Below are 25183 nucleotides of genomic sequence, written 5' to 3'. Positions count from 1 at the left end.
CCTCAAATCTAAATTCATGTCCAATTTCCTGCCCGCTCCCCGTAACCCCTAATTCCCTTTACTTCTCGGAAACTGTCTATTTCTGTTTTAAATTTATTTAATGATGTAGCTTCCACAACTTCCTGGGGCAGCAAATTCCACAGACCTACTACCCTCTGAGTGAAGAAGTTTCTCCTCATCTCAGTTTTGAAAGAGCAGCCCCTTATTCCAAGATTATGCCCCCTAGTTCTAGTTTCACCCATCCTTGGGAACATCCTCACCGCATCCACCCGATCAAGCCCCTTCACAATCTTATATGTGCTCAAGTCTCTGAAGTGGGACTTGAAACCACAAACTTCTGACTCTGAGACGAGAGTACTACCCACTGAGCCAAGCAATTGAAGGTGGGATGTTCTAGTCTGTATCAGTTAGAATTATATCAGGCAGCACCTTTACCCTTGGGAGCTGTAGAAGGACAGCTCCTCCAATCTGTGTTTTTAGAACATTTTTACGATTTCACTTGAAATACCAATCAACAACAACCTGCATTTATATAGCGCCTTTAACAGAGTAAAACGTCCCAAGGTGCTTCATGGGAGCGATTATCAGACAAAAATTGACACCGAGCCACATAATGAGATATTAGGACAGGTGATCAAAAGCTTGGTCAAAGAGGTGGGTTTTAAGGAGCGTCCTAAAGGAGGAGAGAGAGGTGGAGAGGCGGAGAGGTTTAGGGAGGGAGTTCCAGAGCTCAGGGCCGAGGCAGCTGAAGGCACGGCCGCCAATGGTGGAGCGATGGAAATCGGGGATGTGCAAAAGGCCAGAATTGGAGGAGTGCAGAAATCTCGGAGGATTGTAAGGCTGGAGGGGGTTACAGTGATAGGGAGGGGCGAGGCCAGGGAGGGATTTGAAAACAAGGACGAGAATTTTAAAATCAAGGCACTGCTGGACCGGGATCCAATGTAAGGTCAGCGAGCGCTGGAGGTGATGAGAACATAGCACTAGTGCGACAGCATCGCAATTGGGGGACATCTTCATGAACTTGTTTACAATGTCCCTTAACGAATGGCTTGCACTTAACATCACTCACGCATCAAATATTTCCCAATAAGTTAACCGCGCAACTAGCTTTTATTCACATGCTACAGAGCGTAACAGAACACAAACGTTTAGAGGCAACGTTCTGACTCCACGCCCCAGGTTAGCGAGCGAGAGGGTATTACTGATAGGTTCTCTCAGCGGTCAAGGTTTCAACGTTGGAAGTGTGAAGAGAGGAGAAACCGCTCCTCGTTGAGCAGACACCACTGGGCTCCTCGGGAGCCTCGGGAATCTACGGTGAGGAGAACAATGAGTTGCAGAATGCTTGTGCGCGTTCCTGGAGCTTTGGGTTAGATCGTCCGCCTGGTGCCCCGACTCTCTCTCTCTCTCTCTGCCTCACCGCAGAAGCACCTGGAAGACAAAAGGTGAGGGGAAATGGCGAGACAAAAAGGACGCAGACTTCAGTTACGGGGAGAGACTGGAGAAGCTGGGATTGTTCTCCTCAGAGCAGAGAAGGTCAAGGGGAGATTCGATAGAGGTGTTCAAAATCATGAAGGGTTTCGATAGAGTAAATAAGGAGAAACTGTTTCCAGTGGCAGGTAACCAGAGGACACAGATTTAAGATCATTGGCAAAGGAACCAGAGGGGAGATGAGGAGAAATTATTTTTACGCAGCGAGTTGTTCTGATCTGGAATGCGCTGCCTGAAAGGGCGGTGGAAGCAGATTCAATAATAACTTTCAAAAGGGAATTCAATAAATGCTTGAAAAGGAAAAATTTGCAGGGCTATGGGGAAAGGGCAGGGGAGTGGGACTAATTAGATAGCTCTTTCAAAGAGCCGGTACATGCACGATGGGCCGAATGGCCTCCTTCTGTGCTGTAAGATTCTATGAAAAGATTCGGCGTTGTCTCACTAGTACTGTGTTCTTACAAGGCACTGGCCTGTACCCAAAATGAGCACACCTTGCACCAAATAGCACAGGACTTGGGTATCAGCACTGGCTTAGCAGTAGTGCTCTCGCCTCTGAGCCAGAAGGTCCGTGGGTTCAAGTCCCACTCCAGAAACTTGAGCCCATAATCCAAGCTGACGTTCCCAGTGCAGCACTGAGGGAGTGCTGGACTGTCGGAGGGGCCGTCTCTCGGATAAGACGTCAAACCGAGACCCCCGTCCGCCCTCTCAGGTGGATGTAAAAGATCCCATGACACTATTTCGCAGAAGAGCAGACGAGCTCTCCCCGGTGTCCTGGGCTAATATTTACCCCTCAACCAACATCACTAAAACAGATAATTTGGTCATTATCACATTGCTGTTTGTGGGATCTTGCTGTGCAAAACTTGGCCGCTACATTACAACAGTGAGTACGCTTCAAAAAGTACTTCATTGGCTGGAAAGCACTTTGGGCCGTCCTGAGGTGGTGAAAGGCGCTATATAAATGCAAGTCTTTCTTTCTCTTATTTCCATACATTTCATTGGTGTATCGAGTGATGAATTTGGAGCAATCCCACCTATGATACACTGCCTCGTTCTCAATGTGCTGTCACTCAGTGTGACATCCGTTGTTGTATTTGGTCACTGTTAACTGTACGAGAGTATTTTAATAAAGTTTGGGTCTAAACCTCAGCTCTGACGGAACAGTTCTGCTCCTGTTCTTGTGCTGAATCAGTTTGAATTCCCAATGTAATTTTCATCAACCAGGCTGAATGATTTCACACAGTGACAGACCCTCCCAGTACATCTCTGGATTTAGTCCCGGCTCAGAGTCTCTCGCTCCTCTGGGTGACTCGAGCTCTTTAATTGGGGCTTCGCGAATTCTTTGCTTACTTTGCTCATCTTTTGTTCCTAAATGGACAGCATTAACATCGAAAACAACAGTCGCACAGAGAGCGCCAAACTGCCTTGTGTGGACACTGAGGCACAAGAGAGGCACTTAAAGCCTGAAGGTGTGGAGCAGACAAGAGCCAGGCATCAAATCCCTCGTGTCAAAGGAACAAATGGAGGCCATTCAGCCCCTCGAGCCTGCTCCGCCATTCAATTAGATCATGGCTGATCTGTACCTCAATTCCATTTACCCGCCTTGGTTCCATATCCCTTAATACCCTTACTTAACAAAAATCAAGCTCAGTTTTGACATTTTCAATTGACCCCCAGCCTCAACAGCTTTTTGGGGGAGAGAGTTCCAGATTTCCACTCCCCTTTGTGTGACGAAATGCTTCCTGACATCACCCCTGAACGGCCGAGCTCTAATTTTAAGATTATTCCCCCTTGTTCTGGACTCTCCCACCAGAGGAAATAGTTTCTCTCTATCGACCCTATCAAATCCTTTAATCATCTTAAACACCTCAATTAGATCACCCCTTAATCTTCTAAACTCGTGGGAATACAAACCTGGTTCGTGCAACCTGTCCTCGTAATCTAACCCTTTTAGCCCCATGTGTGGACATTGCATCACAAGGGAGACACTTAGAGCCTGAAAGTGGGGCAGAGAAAAGCCAGGAAACCCCTCGGAGCACCTCCGAGGAAACTCAGGGCTTTGGACATTTTGGCCTGTACAGGAGGTTGTAAACAATTTTACAACACCAAGTTATAGTCCGGCAATTTTATTTTAAATTCACAAGCTTTCGGAGGCTTCCTCTGTACAGGAGGTGATTAAGAGGGGACCCCACAGAGATATATATATAAGATAGTTTATATAGGAAAACTGTTTTTTTGCATTCATTCTTGGGATACGGGCATCGCTGGCAAGCTTGGCGTTTATTGTCCACCGAGAATGCGGTGGTGAGCCTTCCTGTGGACAACTGAATGGCTTGTTAGGTCCTTCAGAGGCAGAGAGACAGAGAGAGAGAAAGAGAGAGAGAGAAAAAAAGTGAAAGAGAACGTGTGAGAGAGAGCGAGAGAGAGAGAAAGAGAACGAGAGAGAATGAGAGAGAGAGGGAGAAAGAGAGAAAGAGAGAGAGAGAGAAAGGTGAAATGGAAAGGAGAAAGAGAAAAGAGAGAGAGAGAAAGAGAAAGGGTAAAAGAATGAAAGAAATTGGATTTACACAGTGCCTTTCACAACCCCAGGACGTCCCAAAGTGATTTAAAGCCAACTGAGTACTTTTTAAGTGTCGTCACTGTTGTGATGTAGGAAACGCAGCAGCTAATTTTTGCACAGCAAGATCCCACAAACAGCAACGTGATAATGACCAGTGATGTCGGTTGAGGGATAAATATTGGCCGGGACACCGGGGAGAACTCCCCTGCTCTTCTTTGAAATAGTGCCGTGGGATCTGTTACGGCCACCCGAGAGGGCAGACTTCCCGAGAATGAATGAAAGGGAAGAGAGGAGAGCATAGAGGGCGCTGAATTTAAGTGAAGTGCTGCGTTGTCAGTACGTACCATCGAAGTCTCTGGGGAGACCCCCCGGGGGTCAGGGTAGGTTGTGATTCGGCCGAGTCCGCAGTCTCGCAGGAGGCTGTCCAGCATTGGCCTCTCCCTCAACTGACGGACCTTCCCCATCCTGGGCTGCAGGGGTCAAACGAATCACGAGGTCGGGGTCTGAACTCCCCTCGGCCTCTGGTTTAATCTCCGTCGAGCTCGCCGTGCCCCGGCTCGGGTCGACGAAAGTCGCTTTGGTGTCTTCCCGGCGGTCCGACGATGGCCGGACAGGTTTGGTTGCGGCAGCTCCCGGGTCGGTCGCCTCCACCAGCCCATATTCCGGGTTCGCAGATTGGGCTGTCGCTGCCTCTGGTGGGAGTGGATCGACCGGATCCTCGGGGATAATCGGCTCCACATTCTGGCCATTCCAGCGTCCTACGGTCCGCTGGGTGGGAATATGGACGCGGCTCCTCGTCTCGCTGGCGCAATCTCCTCGGGTCACCTCCTCTCCTCTCCTCCTCTCCACTTCACGCTCCCCCTCAGCCTCCCGATCCCGGATTTCTTCCACTGCTTCCTGGCTCTTAGTGTCCTCCCCTGCATGGCTATTCTGGGCTTCCGTCACTGCCTCCCTGTCCTGTGTTTCTACCTCTCCCTCCTTGTCCTGTGTTTCAGATCCAGGCTTCTTGTCCTGTGTTTCTACCTCTCCCTCCTTGTCCTGTGTTTCAGATCCAGGCTTCTTGTCCTGTGTTTCTGACCCAGACTCCTTGTCCTGTGTTTCAGATCCAGGCTTCTTGTCCTGTGTTTCTGACCCAGACTCCTTGTCCTGTGTTTCTGCCACTCCCTCCTTGTCCTGTGTTTCTGCCACTCCCTCCTTGTCCTGTGTTTCTGCCACTCCCTCCTTGTCCTGTGTTTCAGATCCAGGCTCCCTGTCCTGTGTTTCTGCCTCTCGCTCCTTGTCCTGTGTTTCTGCCTCTCCCTCCTTGTCCTGTGTTTCTGCCACTCCCTCCTTGTCCTGTGTTTCTGCCACTCCCTCCTTGTCCTGTGTTTCAGATCCAGGCTCCCTGTCCTGTGTTTCTGCCTCTCCCTCCTTGTCCTGTGTTTCTGCCACTCCCTCCTTGTCCTGTGTTTCTGCCATTCCCTCCTTGTCCTGTGTTTCTGCCACTCCCTCCTTGTCCTGTGTTTCAGATCCAGGCTTCCTGTCCTGTGTTTCTGCCTCTCCCCCTTTGTCCTGTGTTTCTGCCTCTCCCTCCTTGTCCTGTGTTTCTGCCTCTCCCTCCTTGTCCTGTGTTTCTGCCACTCCCTCCTTGTCCTGTGTTTCTGCCACTCCCTCCCTGTCCTGTGTTTCTGCCACTCCCTCCCTGTCCTGTGTTTCTGCCACTCCCTCCCTGTCCTGTGTTTCAGATCCAGGCTTCCTGTCCTGTGTTTCTGCCTCTCCCCCTTTGTCCTGTGTTTCTGCCTCTCCCTCCTTGTCCTGTGTTTCTGCCTCTCCCTCCTTGTCCTGTGTTTCTGCCACTCCCTCCTTGTCCTGTGTTTCTGCCACTCCCTCCCTGTCCTGTGTTTCTGCCACTCCCTCCCTGTCCTGTGTTTCTGCCACTCCCTCCCTGTCCTGTGTTTCAGATCCAGGCTTCCTGTCCTGTGTTTCTGCCTCTCCCCCTTTGTCCTGTGTTTCTGCCTCTCCCTCCCTGTCCCCTGTTTCTGCCTCTCCCTCCCTGTCCCGTGTTTCTGCCTCTCCCTCCCTGTCCCGTGTTTCTGCCTCTCCCTCCCTGTCCCATGTTTCTAACCTAGGAACCTGGCCCTTCGTCTCTGCTGCAGATTCCCTGTCCTGTGTTTCTGCCACTGTTTCTCTGGCTTGTGTTTCTGCCACTGTTTCCCCATCCTGTGCTTCTACTATCATCTCCCTTTCCCGTGTTTCTGACACCGATTCCTTGTCCTGTGTTTCTGCCACCGATTCCCTGTCCCGTGTTTCTACCATCATCTCCCGGTCCTGTGTTTCTACCACTGATTCCCTATCCCATGCTTCCACTGATTCCCTGTCCCGTGTTTCTACCACCGATTCCCCGTCCTGTGTTTCTACATCTGATTCCCTGTCCTGTGTTTCCATCACCGATTCCCTGTCACGTGTTTCCACCGATTCTCTGTCACGTGTTTCTACCACTGATTCCCTGTCCTGTGTTTCCGCCACCGATGCCCTGTCCCGTGTTTCCACCACCGACTCCCTGTCCCGTGTTTCTACCACCGATTCCCTGTCCCGTGTTTCCACCACCGACTCCCTGTCCCGTGTTTCCACCACCGACTCCCTGTCCCGTGTTTCTACCACCGATTCCCTGTCCCGTATTTCCACCACCGATTCCCTGTCCCGTGTTTCCACCACCGACTCCCTGTCCCGTGTTTCCACCACCGACTCCCTGTCCCGTGTTTCCACCACCGATTCCCTGTCCCGTGTTTCTACCACCGACTCCCTGTCCCGTGTTTCTACATCTGATTCCCTGTCCTGTGTTTCCACCACCGACTCCCTGTCCCGTGTTTCTACCACCAATTCCCCGTCCTGTGTTTCTACATCTGATTCCCTGTCCTGTGTTTCCACCATCGATTCCCCGTCCTGTGTTTCTACATCTGATTCCCTGTCCCGTGTTTCCGCCGATTCCCTGTCCCGTGTTTCCGCCGATTCCCTGTCCCGTGTTTCTACCACCGTTTCCCTGTCCCGTGTTTCTATCGATTCCCTGTCCCGTGTTTCCGCCACCGATTCCCTGTCCCGTGTTTCTATTGATTCCCTGTCCCGTGTTTCCGCCACCGATTCCCTGTCCCGTGTTTCTACCACCGTTTCCCTGTCCCGTGTTTCTATCGATTCCCTGTCCCGTGTTTCCGCCACCAATTCTCTGTCCCGTGTTTCCGCCACCGATTCCCTGTCCCGTGTTTCCACTGATTCCATGTCCAGTGTTTCCACCGATTCCCTGTCCCGTGTTTCTACCACTGATTCCCCGTCCTGTGTTTCTATCGATTCCCTGTCCTGTGTTTCCACCGATTCCATGTCCAGTGTTTCCACCGATTCCCCGTCCTGTGTTTCTATTGATTCCCTGTCCCGTGTTTCCACCGATTCCCTGTCCTGTGTTTCTACCACTGATTCCCTGTCCCGTGTTTCTACCACCGATTCCCTGTCCTGTGTTTCCACCGATTCCTCATCCTGTGTTTCCACCGATTCCCCGTCCTGTGTTTCCACCGATTCCACGTCCAGTGTTTCCACCGATTCCCTGTCCTGTGTTTCTACCACTGATTCCCTGTCCTGTGTTTCCACCGATTCCCTGTCCTGTGTTTCCACCGATTCCCCGTCCTGTGTTTCCACCGATTCCCCGTCCTGTGTTTCCACCGATTCCCCGTCCTGTGTTTCTACCACCGGTTCCCCGTCCTGTGTTTCTATCGATTCCCCGTCCTGTGTTTCTATCGATTCCCCGTCCTGTGTTTCTATCGATTCCCCGTCCTGTGTTTCTATCGATTCCCCGTCCTGTGTTTCTATCGATTCCCCGTCCTGTGTTTCTATCGATTCCCCGTACTGTGTGTGCACCAATACCTCCACTCTTTGAGTTACTAACCTTTCCCCAATTCCCTTTACTTTAGTTTCTGCTGGTGGTTTAGCCGAGCCCACATCAGTTTCAATCTCCTCTGCTGGCGGAGGGCACTCAGTCTCCTCTGCTTCGGACTCTTCCACTCTGTGCCTTTCAGCCGCAGAATCTTTCGATGAAACTTCGGGCTCCATGCCGCTGAATCCTTGGTCCTCATCGGATTCGACTCCAACACCTTCTGACAGTATCCTCGCCTCCGGTGTCAGACGTCCCAAAGGTGCCTCCGATTCCCCGGTTCCATTTTCTTGCTTTGCCCCGACTTTTGATACCTGAGTTTCCGTGTCCATCTGATCTCCCCCATTGAGCCCCTGCGGGTCGATCGTGTCCTTCAGAGGGTGGGTTTCAGGCTCATCTTCTGAAACTGCCTCCTCCTCTTGTAATTTTGCACCTCCCTCGTCTTTCTGCTCGGTCCCTGCAAACGAGCGAGTTTCACCTTCATCTGTTAAAGCTTCTGAATCCTCCTTTGCCTCCAGTTCTGGCACGTTCTGCTCTCCAGATCCTGTTTGGGTTTTCTCTCCTTCAATTAGTGCATGGACCGCAAGGTACCTCACAAAAGCTGCCGCCGTTTTCTGTACTCGTAATTGTGAATCTCCCTCCGTTTCAGCATTGGTTTCTTCACCTTCCTCGGCCCCCACTCTCGGGCTTCTCAAATCTACCGCCCCGGCGATTCCTTCTGAACTTGCTTCGGTTTTCTTCGCTTTGGGACCCTCGGACTCAGTCGCAGGAGCAGCAAATTCCTCTTCCGTTTCACCATCCATCTCCGCCTCTTCTATCTGTACTTCTGGACCTGCTTCAGGAGCAGCATCTGGGCTTATCACGGCCTGGCCCATAAGAGCTTGAGACAACGCACAGAGAACGGGAACTTCCAACCCCGCTCTGGATTCCTCAATCTGAGGTCCTGGCTGCATTGGCCCGATATCTCCATCACTGCTTTCCATCTCCATATTTTCAGATTTGGAATTCTCCTTATCAGTTGCCTCCACTTTTACTTCAAACTCTACCTCAGCCTCTTTGTCCTCCAATCGTTCTTCTACTGCGTCTACAGTGCTTACTCCATCTTCAACTTTGGAAGGGATCTGTCCCGGATCACTAATGGTCACCTCAGGATCACCTCTGCTGGCTTCCTGGCAACTTCCAGTTGGCGTGGAACCCAGTCCTTTTCCCATTGGAACATTCACCTCGGACTCAATGTCGAGCCTCGGAGGCTCTTGCAACAAGAGTCCGTTCTTGGGAGTTCCTCGAGGGTCTTCATCGGTCCGAGCTGTCGATTTGCGCTCGGCGGGTTTCCCGTTTGGCGCGGCCTGCACCTTTCCAACATCTGCATCTTTCAATTCTAACGCTGCTGCCGCCTTCAGCTCTTCCGATCCCGTTCCTTTGCGGGTTTCGTTCACCGCATCTGGAGTGGCTCTCGACTTCGATTCGCTTACTGACGCCTCCACAGTGTCTCCTGATTCCGTTCTGGGAGTGCCTATCTGATCGATTGGAGGTGTCTCCTGTTCACTGGCTTTCGGCACTGCATTGAGGAGGTTACCTGCTGTCCGAACCTCCTGTATCTCGAGTTCGGTTCCTGTCGGTACAAAAGAAGCCAGAGTTTCACCTTCGCCCTCATGCTCAGTTGGTGAATCACTGGGCGAGGATATTGGTTGACCCAAGTTAACTCTAGTAGCCTCTGGTTGGTTTTTTATTACCGATTCCTCTTGATCCACATTAGGTTCTTCCTTTGCCCTTTCTCTGACATGGAGGATGGAATCCACCGATGAGGTGTCACCTGATTGTACTGTCCCGTCTTCCTCTTTTCCGACATATTTCGTTTCTTCTGCATCAGGACCTGCCCCAAACACTTCCAAACTCAGGAGCTGTACCACAGACACAACTGAGCTCACCGCTGACACCATCTGCATTTCGTTCTCTGGTGCACCCCAAACTTCCACATTGCCTGCTATATCCGAGCGTTCCTCGGATTTTCCGGTTTGCGCCGTGCGGACGCGCGTAGCCAGCTCTCGACCTTCCGATCTCGAGGCCTCGGTCTCTCCAACTCCTCCGGCTTTACGTTCCTCTCCATCCGAGGTGTTCTCGCCTTTGATCTCGATGCCCTTTTCTTCGTGGAGTCTTCGTTCTCCTCCTCTTTCTTCTTCCTCCATTTCTTGTTCTATTCGTGCCGGTGAGTCCAAAAGCACTTTCTTGTTCTCAGAGTCTGGTCCTTTTGCGTTCCTGGTAGTGGATGGAAGCTCTTCAGAGCTCTCTTTGTCGTCTTGCTCTTCATTCAGAGAGGAAGATGCAGTGCCTCCACTCACCCTGATCTTCGCTGGCCCCCCTCCTGTGGTGGAATCTTCAACAGGATCGGTGCGTTGGCCTGTTAACCCTTTCAGTCCCAGTGTCGCTGTCAGTTCCCGAGAATTTACACATCCATTTGATAATGGCGCTGTTAATTCTCCCACCAATAGTTCTGCATCTGTCGACATCTCTCCTGCGTCCTGTGTGGCTGATGGGACCTCATCTGAAACAAATTACAGGAATGATGTTGGATGGTCACGAAAAGCAGTCATTTTGCCATTTCTACAGTTTACAATGACAACAACTTGCACTTATACAGCGCCTTGAACGTAGTAAAAACGTCCCAAGGCGCTTCACAGGAGCGATTATCAAACAAAATTTGACACCGAGCCACATAAGAAGACATTAGGACAGGTGACCAAAAGCTTGGTCAAAGAGTTGGATTTTAAGGATCCTTGTAAAGGAGAGAGAGAGGGGGAGAGGCGGTGAGGTTTAGGGAGGGAATTCCAGAGCTTAGGGCCGAGGCAGCTGAAGGCACGGCTGCCAATGGTGGAGCGATTAAAATCGGGGATGTGCAAGAGGCCAGAATTGGAGAAGCGCAGAGATCTCGGAGGATTGTAGGGCTGGAGGAGGTTACAGAGATAGGCAGGGGCGAGGCCAGGGAGGGATTTGAACACAAGGCTGAGAATTTTAAAATCGAGGCGTTCCCGGACCAGGAGCCAGTGTAGGTCAGTAAGCACAGGGGTGATGGGTGAATGGGACTCGGTGCAAGTTAGGATACGAGCAGCAGAGTTTTGGATGAGCTCAAGTTTATGGAGGCTGGAAGATGGGAAGCCGGCCAGGAGAGCATTGGAATAGTGGAGTCCAGGGGTAACAAAGGCACGGATGAGGGTTTCAATCCCAGTCACTTACAGCAGTGCCGTGTCCAGGTGTGATTGACGGGGGAATTACCCAATCATCTCCATTCTGGCGGGGAATAGTGGGGGCATTATATGCAGCTGGGCTGAGGCAGGGACAGAGTTGGAAGTAGGCAGTCTTGGTGACATTTACACACTAAATGTTTGTGGATATACTTTCTGCAAGTGTCAGTTTTTTTCCCTGTCACATTTCGTTGATTAACAGCCCTGGGATGTCCTCGGACTTTCCATGAGCAATGCCACAGGAGTTCCTCTAGTGCTGTGGCTCACACGGAGTCAGGGCCAAGCGTTATTTTCAGGTGGCGGGCGGGAGATAGTTGGACCAGGACACTCAGACATGATTCAGGCCCCATTTTAAAGTCATGCATTGTCTCTTTATTTTTAACTTTACACAATGAAAAAAAAAAGCACCTTTCACATCGGCCGCATATAATGCCCCCACTATTCCCGGCCCGAGTGGAGATGATTGGGTAATTACCCTGTCAATCACGCCTGGAGTCCGCACTGCTGGGATTGATTTTACGCACAGAATTTGTGTTATGTAATTATCCCCCGCTCACTGCATTTTGCCGGAGAAATAAGCCTGCTTTTATCGGGAGACTTTGCTGTAGTTTCGGCCACGAGTCCTGTTTACTGTAGAGTCATAGAGTCTCTGTTTAAATGTTTGCTGTGAAATAGACTGTTTGCTGTGAGTCCTGCCGTAAGTCCCGCCCCGCCTCCAACTCATTGGCTGAGTTTCATGACCACAGGATGTCCCTTTGCAGCCAATGAAGTACTTTTTTGAAGTGCAGTCGCTGTTGTAATGTAGGAAACGCGGCAGCCAATTTGTGCACAGCAAGATCCCACAAACAGCAATGTGATAAACGACCAGACAATCTGTTTTTTTTTTAAGTGGTGTTGGTTGAGGGATAAATATTGGCCGGGGAAGTGGGTAAATCAGGAATAGAGAACCCCCAGCTGATTGTCCCCTTACCCACCCAGGGGCAGGGGGGGGGCCCGATTGTAGCATCTCAAGTCGGGGTGTGTTCTGATAGGGACGAGAACGGGGCACTCAACACTGAGGCAAAGAATAATGAGGCTAAGGGCGTGGATTTCTCAGGAGCTGGTTTGAGGTGATGGGTTTCTGCAGGTGGCAGACGTGCGGAGCACGGCCTTCGGTCACCGGCTGAGAAATAAGGGCGGGGGAGGTGGAAAAAAGCACTTTACTTTTGCTTCACACTTCTGGGGGGGGGTCACAAGAAGGGAGCAGGACAGAAATGCTGGAGACGCTGGATCCCCATATTGAATACGAAAGACCCAAATCACTTCATAGCAGCTTCTTGGACCCATCCGCAAAGGATCTAGGTTTTTAAACTGGAGCGGCTGACCGAGGGGAGCACAAAGGGGATCCCAGACCACTCCCGAGGTCATCATGTTTTGTGCAGCTGTTGCAAAGAGTTACATCGAATTTACAGCACAGAAACAGGCCGTTCGGCCCACCTGGTCTTTGCTGGTGTTTATGCTCCACACGAGCCTCCTCCCTCCCTACTTCATCTAACCCCAGTTGTGCTAGTTGTTGATATACTAGCACATCGCTTCTAGTGCTGTATATACATTTATTGCCCATCTCTAATTGCCCCTTGAGAAGGTGGTGGTGAGCCGCCTTCTTGAACCGCTGCAGTCCGTGTGGTGACGGTTCTCCCACAGTGCTGTTAGGAAGGGAGTTCCAGGATTTTGACCCAGCGACGATGAAGGAACGGCCGATATATTTCCAAGTCGGGATGGTGTGTGACTTGGAGGGGAACGTGCAGGTGATGTTGTTCCCATGTGCCTGCTGCTCTTGTCCTTCTAGGTGGTAGAGGTCGCGGGTTTGGGAGGTGCTGTCGAAGAAGCCTTGGCAAGTTGCTGCAGTGCATCCTGTGGATGGTACACACTGCAGCCACAGTGCACCGGTGGTGAAGGGAGTGAATGTTAAGGTGGGGGAGGGAGTGGGTGTTTAAGGGGGAGGGAGCGGGTGTTTAAGGTGGGGGAGGGAGCGGGTGTTTCAGGTGGGGGAGGGAGCGGGTGTTTAAGGTGGGGGAGGGAGCGGGTGTTTAAGGTGGGGGAGGGAGCGGGTGTTTAAGGTGGGGGAGGGAGTGGGTGTTTAAGGTGGGGGAGGGAGCGGGTGTTTAAGGTGGGGGAGGGAGCGGGTGTTTAAGGTGGGGGAGGGAGCGGGTGTTTAAGGTGGGGGAGGGAGCGGGTGTTTAAGGTGGGGGAGGGAGCGGGTGTTTAAGGTGGGGGAGGGAGCGGGTGTTTAAGGTGGGGGAGGGAGCGGGTGTTTAAGGTGGGGGAGGGAGTGGGTGTTTAAGGTGGGGGAGGGAGTGGGTGTTTAAGGTGGGGGAGGGAGTGGGTGTTTAAGGTGGGGGAGGGAGCGGGTGTTTAAGGGGGAGGGAGCGGGTGTTTAAGGGGGAGGGAGTGGGTGTTTAAGGTGGGGGAGGGAGTGGGTGTTTAAGGTGGGGGAGGGAGTGGGTGTTTAAGGTGGGGGAGGGAGTGGGTGTTTAAGGTGGGGGAGGGAGTGGGTGTTTAAGGTGGGGGAGGGAGTGGGTGTTTAAGGTGGGGGAGGGAGTGGGTGTTTAAGGTGGGGGAGGGAGTGGGTGTTTAAGGTGGGGGAGGGAGTGGGTGTTTAAGGTGGGGGAGGGAGCGGGTGTTTAAGGTGGGGGAGGGAGTGGGTGTTTAAGGTGGGGGAGGGAGTGGGTGTTTAAGGTGGGGGAGGGAGTGGGTGTTTAAGGTGGGGGAGGGAGCGGGTGTTTAAGGTGGGGGAGGGAGTGGGTGTTTAAGGTGGGGGAGGGAGCGGGTGTTTAAGGTGGGGGAGGGAGTGGGTGTTTAAGGTGGGGGAGGGAGTGGGTGTTTAAGGTGGGGGAGGGAGTGGGTGTTTAAGGTGGGGGAGGGAGTGGGTGTTTAAGGTGGGGGAGGGAGTGGGTGTTTAAGGTGGGGGAGGGAGTGGGTGTTTAAGGTGGGGGAGGGAGTGGGTGTTTAAGGTGGGGGATGGAGTGGGTGTTTAAGGTGGGGGAGGGAGCGGGTGTTTAAGGTGGGGGAGGGAGTGGGTGTTTAAGGTGGGGGAGGGAGGGAGTGTTTAAGGTGGGGGATGGAGTGGGTGTTTAAGGTGGGGGAGGGAGCGGGTGTTTAAGGTGGGGGAGGGAGCGTGTGTTTAAGGTGGGGGAGGGAGTGGGTGTTTAAGGTGGGGGAGGGAGCGGGTGTATAAGGTGGGGGAGGGAGCGGGTGTTTAAAGGGGAGGGAGCGGGTGTTTAAGGTGGGGGAGGGAGCGGGTGTTTAAGGTGGGGGAGGGAGCGGGTGTTTAAGGTGGGGGAGGGAGTGGGTGTTTAAGGTGGGGGAGGGAGCGGGTGTTTAAGGGGGAGGGAGCGGGTGTTTAAGGTGGGGGAGGGAGCGGGTGTTTAAGGTGGGGGAGGGAGTGGGTCTTTAAGGTGGGGGAGGGAGTGGGTCTTTAAGGTGGGGGAGGGAGTGGGTCTTTAAGGTGGGGGAGGGAGCGGGTGTTTAAGGTGGGGGAGGGAGTGGGTCTTTAAGGTGGGGGAGGGAGTGGGTGTTTAAGGTGGGGGAGGGAGTGGGTGTTTAATTTAGGGGATGGGATGCTGATCCTGGATAGTGTTGAGCTTCTTGAGTCTTGTTGGAATATCGATTATGTAAATATCATAGACTCATAACAGCACAGAAGGAGGCCATTTGGCCCATCGTGCCTGTGCCGGCTCTTTGAAAGAGCTGTCCAATTAGTCCCACTCCCCCGCTCTTTCCCCATGTCCCTGCAATTTTCTCCAATTCCCTTTTGAAAGTTATTATTGAATCTGCTTCCACCGCCCTTTCAGGCAGCACGTTCCAGATCAGAACAAACAGCATAAAAAATGTCTCCTCATCTTCCCTCCGATTCTTTTGCCAATTACCTTAAACTTGTGTCCCCGCTCTGTAATTTCTGAGCTGCCTCTTCCGATTGCACTGACCCTCCTAGTTTGGTCTCATCTGCAAGTGCGACCACTTGAGGTTTTGAATCCAAGTCATTTATATAAATTAGACACAGTATTGGGCCCAGCACCGAGCCCTCAGATGCCCCGCTCAGAATGCCCACTCGCTCTGACTCAAGTCCTCTAACAAACACTCACGGCTTCTTCCTGCCTTTCGGGCACTTTCTTATCCATTCCCAAAACTTAACTTGAATCCCCAGAGATTTGAGCGTTTCATGTGGTACGTTGTTAAAGGCTAGATGTGAAGGTGGTTTAAGTGGGTAGCACTGCTGTGGCTCAGCGGGCAGCCCTCGCGCCCCTTTATCATGAAGGTCTTGGGTTCGAGCCCCACTCCAGAGACTTGAGCACAAAAACCCAGGGCTGCACACTCCCGGTGCCAGTACCGAGGGAGTGCTGCGCTGTCGGAGGTGCCGTCTTTCGGATGAGACGTTAAACCGAGGCCCCCGTCCGCCCTCTCAGGTGGACGTAAAAAAGATCCCACGGCCACTATTTCGAAGAGGAGCGGTGGTGGGGGGGGGAAGTTCTCCCCGGTGTCCTGGTCAATATTTATCCCTCAACCAACATCGCTAAAAAAAAGAGATTATCATGTTTCTGTTTGTGGGATCTTGCTGTGCGCAAATTGGCTGCCGCGTTTCCTACATTCCAACAGTGACTAGACTTCAAAAATACTTAATGGGCTGTGAAGCGCTTTGGGACGTCCTGAGGTTGTGAAAGGCGCTGTATAAATGCAAGTCTTTCCCTTCCCACAGTCTGCACTTTGCTTTAATAATTTAACTGTTTGCAATGTGATCCGAAGACCAGTGTAAGGGAAAGTGTGTAACTTACTCTCCGGATTTTGTGCAGATCCTTTTTCAGTATCGCTTGCTATCTCCTCCTCCTCCTCCTCCGTGCTCGAATCGCTGGGCTCGGGCTCAGAATCGCAGCCTCGATCCCCTCTTATAGCGTCTGCGATCTTGTCCTGAACTGACTTGTATTCCTCTGTGATACCGCGAAAGGGAGGAGGGGGGGAGAGAGAGAGAGAGAGAGAGAGAGAGAGAAGTCGATCGTGGATGGAACGTAAGCCGATCGGAGTCATCAAGGGACGGGGGAGGGGGGGGAAAAAAAAAAAAAAAATCGCAAAAACAGAAAAATCGCAAAAAAACAAGGCGAAGTTGGAGATTAGATGCTACGGCCAATTGCTCGTCGGGGTCTGCAGTAGTTTGAAATGAGGAAGCTGACCTTCCTCCCCTCCCTCATCAGCAAAACAATGTCACACAGTTCACGCTGACAGCACATGTGAAGAGATACACGTCAACACTTTTAACACCATCAGTAAATACTGACCGTGCGGTCAGCCAGTGGAAAACCATATGCAGCAATAACGAGGAGTGGTTCGGCAAATCGATGGACTGATTTCTTAACACGTATTCTCAGTCTCCCAACACATGCGAGTTACGAGAAAACTAATTTAAAAGGAGGGGGTGAAGAAAGGGTCAAGTACTTTTGATGTAAATTAGAATCGTACAGCACAAGAGACGGCCATTCGGCCCATCGTGCCTGTGCCGGCTCTTTGAAAGAGCTATCCAATTAGTCCCACTCACCCGCTTTCTCCCCGTAGCCCTCTAAATTTTTCCTTTTCAAGTATTTAGTTCCCTTTTAAAAATTATTATTGAATCTACTTCAACCGCCCTTTCAGGCAGAGCATTCCAGATCACAACAACTCGCTGCGTAAAAAATAATTCTCCTCATCTCCCCTTCTGATTCTTTTACCAATCACCTTAAATCTGTGTCCTCTGGTTACCGACCCTCCTGCCACTGGAAACAGTTTCTCCTTATTTACTCTATCAAAACCCTTCATGATTTTGAACACCTCTATTAAATCTCCCCTTAACCTTCTCTACTCTGAGGAGAACAATCCCAGCTTTTCCCAGGAATTTCTTCACTCAGAGGGTTGTGAATCTTTGGAATTCTCTACCCCAGAGGGCTGTGGATGCTCAGTCGTTGAGAATGTTCAAGGATGAGATGGATAGATTTTTGGACTCTCGGGGAATCAAGGGATATGGGGATCGGGCGGGAAAGTGGAGTTGAGGTCGAAGATCAGCCATGATCTTATTGAATGGCGGAGCAGGCTCGAGGGGCCGTGTGGCCTATTCCTGCTCCCTTTTCTTACGTTCTCCAGTCTCTCCACATAACTGAGGTCCCTCATCCCTGGGACCATTCTCGTAAATCTCCTCTGCACCCTCTCCAAGGCCTTGACATCCTTCCTAAAGTGTGGTGCCCAGAATTGAACACAATACTCCAGCTGAGGCCTAAACACTGATTTATAACGGTTTAGCAAAACTTCCTTGTTTCCTGACCACTATCCATCTGGACAGCACAGTGTGGTCATCTGGTGAGGGCCGGATTCAGCTCAGCTGAGATCACTCACACCGTATCCCCCCCCCCACTTCTCTGCTGTCACTTACTGTCTGATTAATGTTTGACGACTTCGAGTTCAGTGAGGCGACCAGAGATCTACTGGTGCCTGTGGCATCATGCTCCCGCAAGGAATCAGCACCGGGAAGAGAGAGGAAAAGACCCCATCTGGAGACTGGGTTCAGTTCTGGGCACCGCACCTCAGGAAGGATATATTGGCCCTGGAGGGGGTGCAGCGCAGATTCACCAGAATGGTACCGGGGCTGAAAGGGTTAAATTATGAGGACAGGTTGCATAAACTTGGTTTGTATTCCCTCGAGTTTAGAAGATTGAGGGGTGATCTAATCGAGGTGTTTAAGATGATTAAAGGATTTGATCGGGTCGACAGAGAGAAACTATTTCCTCTGGAGGGAGAGTCCAGAACAAGGGGGAATAATCTTAAAATTAGAGCTCGGCCGTTCAGGGGTGATGTCAGGAAGCATTTCTTCACACAAAGGGGAGTGGAAATCTGGAACTCTCTCCCCCAAAAGGCTGTGGATGCTGGGGGTCAATTGGAGCTTTCGAGACTGAGATCGATAGATTTTTGTTGGGTGAGGGTATCGAGGGATACGGAGCAAAGGAGGGTAAATGGGGTTAAGATACAGATCAGCCATGATCTAATTGAATGGCGGAACAGGCTCGAGGGGCTGAATGGCCTCCTCCTGTCCCTAATGTTCCTAGAGATAACTAACGGGGGGATACTTTGCAACAAAAGTACTTTCCCCGACCCTTACTTTTTTCAGTCGTGTTATTTGTATTATGTACCTTTTATCACGAGTACGTTCTCGTGATAACATGTCTCTCAATAATGAGAGTATTTGCATATTAAAAAGACTAACTTCATAAACAACTGCCCACACTTTGCATTTATTGCTGCATCAGAAAATTTAAAGTACAATCAAACTTGAATAAGACAGTAAATCTACATCATTAACTTACAAGAGAAGATAGGTAATAGCTATAGCTAGTGTGTGTTATATATACATATATATATATATATATATATATAAACACACATATATATCACAGAATCCCCATTATCCACACTCCTATTTTTCCCAGGAACAAGTCTTGCCTCATTTTGTCGAAGCTTCTTTCCTTATTTATAGTCCATCTCTCGTTTACGAAACAAATAAAACTATTTGTTCCCGAGCCTAGAGTGTTACAGTCCGCCAAATCTGAGCACCCAGAATTTGGCGACTCTTCATTTGTTTGTTTCTTCATTCTCGGGATGTGGGCGTCGCTGGCATTTATTGCCCATCCCTTGGCTGCCCCCTGAGAAGGTGGTGGGCCTTCTTCTTGAGTTTATATTGCAGAGGGCATTAAGAGGCGACCACGTGATGCGTGGACTGGAGTCACGTGTAGGCCCAGACCGGGTGAGGAGGGCAGGGTCCCGTCCCTGAACGGCATTAGTGAGCCAGTTGGGTTTTTACAACAAACGGTGTCTTTCCCCTGGTGCCAGACCACGGGTTACCAGATTTTATTGACTTCGATTCACAACTGGACCTGGTGGGATTGGAACTCACCACCTCTGAGGTTTCACTGGGTCCAGTGACCATAGCCACTGCACTACATTATCACCAACCAACTCCCAGGATCCAAATGGGGAATCCACTCTGTTACAACGGATGATGGAGGCTTGACTGCACATTGCGTGATGAATGACAGCTTCCAGTTTAACACTTGGTGCATAATTGCAAAAAATAAGACATGAAGGGAATCGCCAATACACAACACCCCACACTGAGCAGGCGGAAAGAAAACCAAAGTATATCAAGAAAGGTACAAAAAGCGAATGGCATAATTCACCTGGTTTGTATACAATATAATACAATACAAATGTGAATCGTAGCTTGTGGTTACCTTATAGAAATGTAGCATTGCAGCCACTGCAATTTAAAAGGTGAGGGTTCCACGTATCATTGGTAAGGGTGAGGCGACCAGCATAGATGCATTTAAGGGGAAGCTAGATAAACACAATGAGGAATGGAAGGATATGCTGATAGGGTGAGATGAAGTAGGGTGGGAGGAGGCTCGTGTGGAGCATGAACACCAGCATGGACCAGTCGGGCCGAATGGCCTGTTAGAATTACTTAGAATGTACAGCACAACGTAAAACTGCCCTTCAAACGTAAGGGTTCCGCTGCCTCAGCTCATCTGCTGCAGAAACACTCAACCAATGCCTTTGCTATTTCCAGCTGTTGAAGAGCTGCCCTCAACCAGCCCATTTTCCTTGTTTACATTATAGGAGATTTGGGTTAACAACAGTGGAATTCTCGACTTTTCCTTTCTCCATAAAACCTTCACCCTTCCAAACCCAAGCCTGGCGTCCCTCATCTTCAGCTTTACTCTTCAGAACCTCGCTGGGCTTTCCTCTATCCTGAGTTTCCACCCCTCACCTTGGTTCCTCAGTTAAAGAATAAGCTGAGGAGCTTTATTCTCACCTCTCGTCCCTCCCTGATTTCCATCGTCCCACCATTGGCGGCCGTGCCTTCAGCTACCTAGACCCTAAGCTCTGGAATTCCCTCCCTAAACCTCTCCCCCTCTCTCCCTCTCTCTCCTCCTTTAAGATGCTCCTTAAAACCCACCTCTTTGACCAAGCTTTTGGTCGCCTGTCCTAATATCTCCTTATGTGGCTCGGTGTCAAATTTTGTTTGATAATCGCTCCTGTGAAGCGCCTTGGGACGTTTTACTACGTTAAAGGCGCTATATAAATGCAAATTTTTGTTGTTGTTGGAGGTTTATTACAATAGTTTGCACTTTATACAGCAACTTTAACGTAGCAAAGACATTCCAAAGTTTCACAGTTGGGCAGGGGGTTGGGGTTAAGTTTGAGCAGGAGAGGAGCGAAAATAAGTCCGTCTGCCTGAAGGTGAGTTCAAAGATACTAAACCATAAGAAGGCCTTTGAAGGAAGTGCAGCAGTGCAGAGGATTTAGGGAGAGGACAACGCACAGCAGAGCAGAACTGGAGAGGGCCTGAGGAGGGAGGGAGAGTGAGAGGAGAGGGGGGGGGAAGAGAACAACACACAGCAGAGCAGAGTTGGAGAAGGCCCGAGGAGGGAGGGAGAGTGAGAGGAGAGGGGGGGGGAAGAGAACAACACACAGCAGAGCAGAGTTGGAGAAGGCCCGAAGAGGGAGGGAGAGTGAGAGGAGTCTGCTGCAGGAAGGAGAAAGCCTTGTAAACAAAGGTGAGGATCTGAGAGTCGATGCACTGAGGGATGGGAGCTAGAACCTCAAACCGAGAGGCCTACAAATGATAGGGGACTTGTCTCACAGGGTTATTGTTTAGTCGTGTTTTCACAGCAAAAGCAATCTAATGTTTTCCTCTAAATTTAAAGTCTAGATTCTATCCTGGATTAATCCTGGTGTGAAGAGATCTGATTGCTCAAATCTAGCAGATTCTTAATCCTCAATAAAATGGTTTCTATGGTAACAGTCCTGTGTATTTAAGTGCAATTTGTAAGTTAACTCTAGCAGAAAGTTTTGATTTACAGGAACTTTGAATTTGCACATTCTTCCTATGAAATTCCTCAGTGTGCTATTTTGGCTAAGTTGTTAACCTGGTTTAAAAAAAACGTTAACTAACGGGTTAACCCGTTTTGTTGAGATAGCAGAAAAAAGAAAGTATTTCAAACGGACATGGGGGTGTGTTAATTATCACCAGGAAGGAACTCAACGGGGACATAAATTGGGCTTAGGCAGAAGTGTTCCACGGGCGATAGCCAATCGGTAGCCTGTCTCGCTCTACTCTCCAAGATTCATTTATTCCTCATCAGCATAACTTCTGCCCCCATTACAAGGGGGCAGAAGTTATGCTGCAGCTATACAAAACCCTGGTTAGACCGCACCTGGAGTACTGTGAGCAGTTCTGGGCACCGCACCTTCGGAAGGACATATTGGCCTTGGAGGGAGTGCAGTGTAGGTTTACTAGAATGATACCCGGACTTCAAGGGTTAAGTTACGAGGAGAGATTACACAAATTGGGGTTGTATTCTCTGGAGTTTCGAAGGTTAAGGGGTGATCTGATCGAAGTTTATAAAATATTAACGGAACGGATAGGGTGGATAGAGAGAAACTATTTCTGCTGGTTGGGGATTCTAGGAGTAGGGGGCACAGTCTAAAAATTAGAGCCAGACCTTTCAGGAATGAGATTAGAAAACATTTCTACACACAAAGGGTGGTAGAAGTTTGGAACTCTCTTCCGCAAATGGCAATTGATACCAGCTCAATTGCTAAATTTAAATCTGAGATAGATAGCTTTTTGGCAACCAAAGGTATTAAGGGATATGGGCCAAAGGCAGGTATATGGAGTTAGATCACAGATCAGCCATGATCTTATCAAATGGCGGAGCAGGCACGAGGGGCTGAATGGCCTACTCCTGTTCCTATGTCCCTATCTCCTACGATCCACTATTTGACTCCATTAGTTCATATTTCAAGGGGAAGCTAGATAAGTACATGAGGGAGAAAGGAACAGAAGGGTAGAACCGTTCTGGTCTCCATATTACAAAAAGCATATCGAGGCACTGGAGAAGGTGCAAAAAAGATTCACAAGGATTATACCAGAACTGAGAGGTTATAAATATCAGGAAAGGATGAACAGGCTGGGACTCCTTTCTTTAGAGGTCTTTAACATCATGAAAGGGTTCGATAGGGTAGATGTAGAGAAAATGTTTCCACTTGTGGGGGAGACCAAAACTAGGGGCCATCAATTTAAGATAGTCACTAATAAATCCAATAGGGAATTCAGGAGAAACTTCTTTACCCAGAGAGTGGTGAGAATGTGGAACTCACTCCCACAAGGAGTAGTTGAGGCAAATAGAATAGATGCATTTAAGGGGAAGTGAGATAAACACATGAGGGAGAAAGGATTAGAAGGATATGCTGATAGGGTGAGATGAAGTAGGGAGGGAGGAGGCTCGTGTGGAGCATCAACGCTGGCACAGACCAGTTGGGCCGAATGGCCTGTTTCTGGACTGTAAAACACTATGTAATATTTATTGAGCGCTGATGCACATTTTAATGAGATTCACCACAGCCCTTACACAAACACACATCGAAAACAATTGTTCACAATTAACTCATTCTTGGCAAACACGGTAGATCAGTTCACCCAGCAATGTACACACAGGGAAGGCCAAACACTCCATGCACCACAGTTTTAATTGACATGTTGCAACTGCATCACTTCATGCTGTTTTTGGAAATGCAGCCAAGGTCAACACTGCAACTAAAAGTGAACCGAAAGCCAAGAAGTCACATGCATGAAGCAAGGCAGGGTTTGGGAGTCCGATTTTACTCACCGACGCATCTCCCTGACTCAGAGAGTTCAGCAGCGCAGACGTCCCTCTCGCTACCTCTCAATTGTGCATCTTCGGACTTTATGACGTGAACCTCCACCGATATCAACGGCCCGCCTCTAGTTTCTGCTCCTTCCTCGTCGGCCGTCTCCGTACTCCCGTTCACTTTCTCTCCATCTTCGATCTCTTCCTTGGTTCCAGGTTTCTCTTCGTCGCCCGTTGTCATTACAGACCTATCCTCTCCCGCCGGCGCCTCGACGGTTTGCTCCACGACACCTTCTGCTCCCTCAGCAAAGGTCCCTTCTTCCGAGACTGTTCCTCCCTCCCCCTTTCCACCGTTTGGAGCCTTCAGCTGATGGCCGTCTCCCTTGGTGTCTACCTGGACTTCTCCCTCCACTGCACCATTTGTGGGACCTACCTGTTCTTCAGCAGTAGAGCGGCTTTGCTCTTCTTCAGCGACCTTTTCCTCCGCTCTTTCACCATCGGACTCTTCTCTGCTGCTCGGGGAATAAGATGAACTGCGCAACGATGCCCGTGATCTTCTCCCCTCTATTGAAGCAAATGTACAAAAAATATCGGCTCATCACTTGTCGCGTTGATATAGATTTACATCGAATTTTACAGGACGGAAACAGGCCATTCGGCCCAACTGGTCCATGCTGGTGTCTATGCTCCACACGAGCCTCCTCCCACCCCTCTTCATCTCACCCTATCAACATAACCTTCTATTCCTTTCCCCCTCGTGTGTTTATCCAGCTTTCCCTTCAATCCATCTATGCTATTCGCCTCAACTACTCCTTGTGGTAACGAGTTCCACATTCTCACCACTCTCTGAGTAAAGAAGTTTCTCCTAAGGCGCTTTGGGGCGTCCTGAGGTGGTGAAAGGCGCTATATAAATGCAAGTTCTCTCCTTAACTAATGCTCAGACTAAGCATTTTTCAGCCTTGGATTCGCACTGATAAAGTCTCACTTTAACACGACCTCTGGTTAGGGTCAGGCTGTTAATTGCTGCAAGGCTTTTAAAGCAAAGTGACAAGGCCTCACACGCAGTTCACTGAGACCAACAGACTTGGTCGTAACGGGCATCGCACAATTCTGACGTTTTCCTGCAGTTCCGATACACTGCATGGGAACAATTCAAATATGAAGTATAAGGATGGGGAAAGAATGAGAGGGAGATAAGTCGCTCCCTGCCCTTTTGAAACAGATGAGAAAAATACCCCAGGGTACAGTATTGCTTTAAAGAAAGGAACTGAATTTATATAGCGTCTTTCACAATCTCAGGCCGTCCCAAAGCATTTCACAGCCAATTAAAAGTACTTTTATCTTGAAGCGTAGTCACTGTTGTGATGTAGGAAACGCGGCAGCCAATTTGCGCACAGCAAGATCCAACAAGCAGCAATGTGATAATGACCACACCAAACCCGCGACCTCTACCACCTAGAAGGACAAGGGCAGCAGGCACATGGGAACAACACCACCTGCACGTTCCCCTCCAAGTCACACACCATCCCGACTTGGAAATATATCGCCGTTCCTTCATCGTCGCTGGGTCAAAATCCTGGAACTCCCTTCCTAACAGCACTGTGGGAGAACCGTCACCACACGGACTGCAGCGGTTCAAGAAGGCGGCTCACCACCACCTTCTCAAGGGCAATTAGGGATGGGCAATAAATGCCGGCCTCGCCAGCGACGCCCACATCCCATGAACGAATTAAAAAAAGATAGTCTGTTTTAGTGATGTTGGTTGAGGGATGAGAATAGTATAGGCCTGAGAATTTTTTTTTTTATTCGCTCGTGGGATGTGGGTGTCGCTGGTGAGGCCGGCATTTATTGCCCATCCCTAATTGCCCTTGAGAAGGTGGTGGTGAGCCGCCTTCTTGAACCGCTGCAGTCCGTGTGGTGAAGGTTCTCCCACAGTGCTGTTAGGAAGGGAGTTCCAGGATTTTGACCCAGAGACGATGAAGGAACGGCGATATATTTCCAAGTCGGGATGGTGTGTGACTTGGAGGGGAACGTGCAGGTGGTGTTGTTCCCATGTGCCTGCTGCTCTTGTCCTTCTGGGTGGTAACGGTCGTGGGTTTGGGAGGTGCTGTTGAAGAAGCCTTGGCGAGTTGCTGCAGTGCATCCTGTGGATGGTACACACTGCAGCCACTGTGCGCCGGTGGTGAAGGGAGTGAATGTTTAGGGTGGTGGATGGGGAGCCAATCAAGCGGGCTGCTTTGTCCTGGATGGTGTCGAGCTTCTTGAATGTTGTTGGAGCTGCACTCATCCAGGCAAG

The 25183-nt window shown here is 50.1% G+C and overlaps 1 protein-coding gene across 1 annotated transcript in view; it reads right to left on the bottom strand.

Annotated features, from left to right (window-relative positions):
* Positions 1 to 1159: 1159 nt before the first annotated feature.
* The window catches only part of erich3 (glutamate-rich 3), a 57609-nt gene continuing 33585 nt past the window's right edge, over positions 1160 to 25183 (bottom strand). Inside the window, exons 12-15 of the mRNA XM_067990847.1 lie at positions 22906 to 23451; positions 15994 to 16146; positions 4393 to 10485; positions 1160 to 1428 (exon numbers count right to left, since the gene is read on the bottom strand). Coding sequence (XP_067846948.1) covers positions 4424 to 10485; positions 15994 to 16146; positions 22906 to 23451 — 6761 coding nt within the window. The 3' untranslated portion in view covers positions 1160 to 1428; positions 4393 to 4423. The remainder of the gene's footprint in view (positions 1429 to 4392; positions 10486 to 15993; positions 16147 to 22905; positions 23452 to 25183) is intronic.

The sequence above is a fragment of the Heptranchias perlo genome, chromosome 9 (genome assembly GCF_035084215.1).
Source record: "Heptranchias perlo isolate sHepPer1 chromosome 9, sHepPer1.hap1, whole genome shotgun sequence".
Classification (NCBI taxonomy): domain Eukaryota; kingdom Metazoa; phylum Chordata; class Chondrichthyes; order Hexanchiformes; family Hexanchidae; genus Heptranchias; species Heptranchias perlo.
Note: the sequence above shows the minus strand (reverse complement) of the source record. Positions and strands in the feature narration are given on the sequence as shown.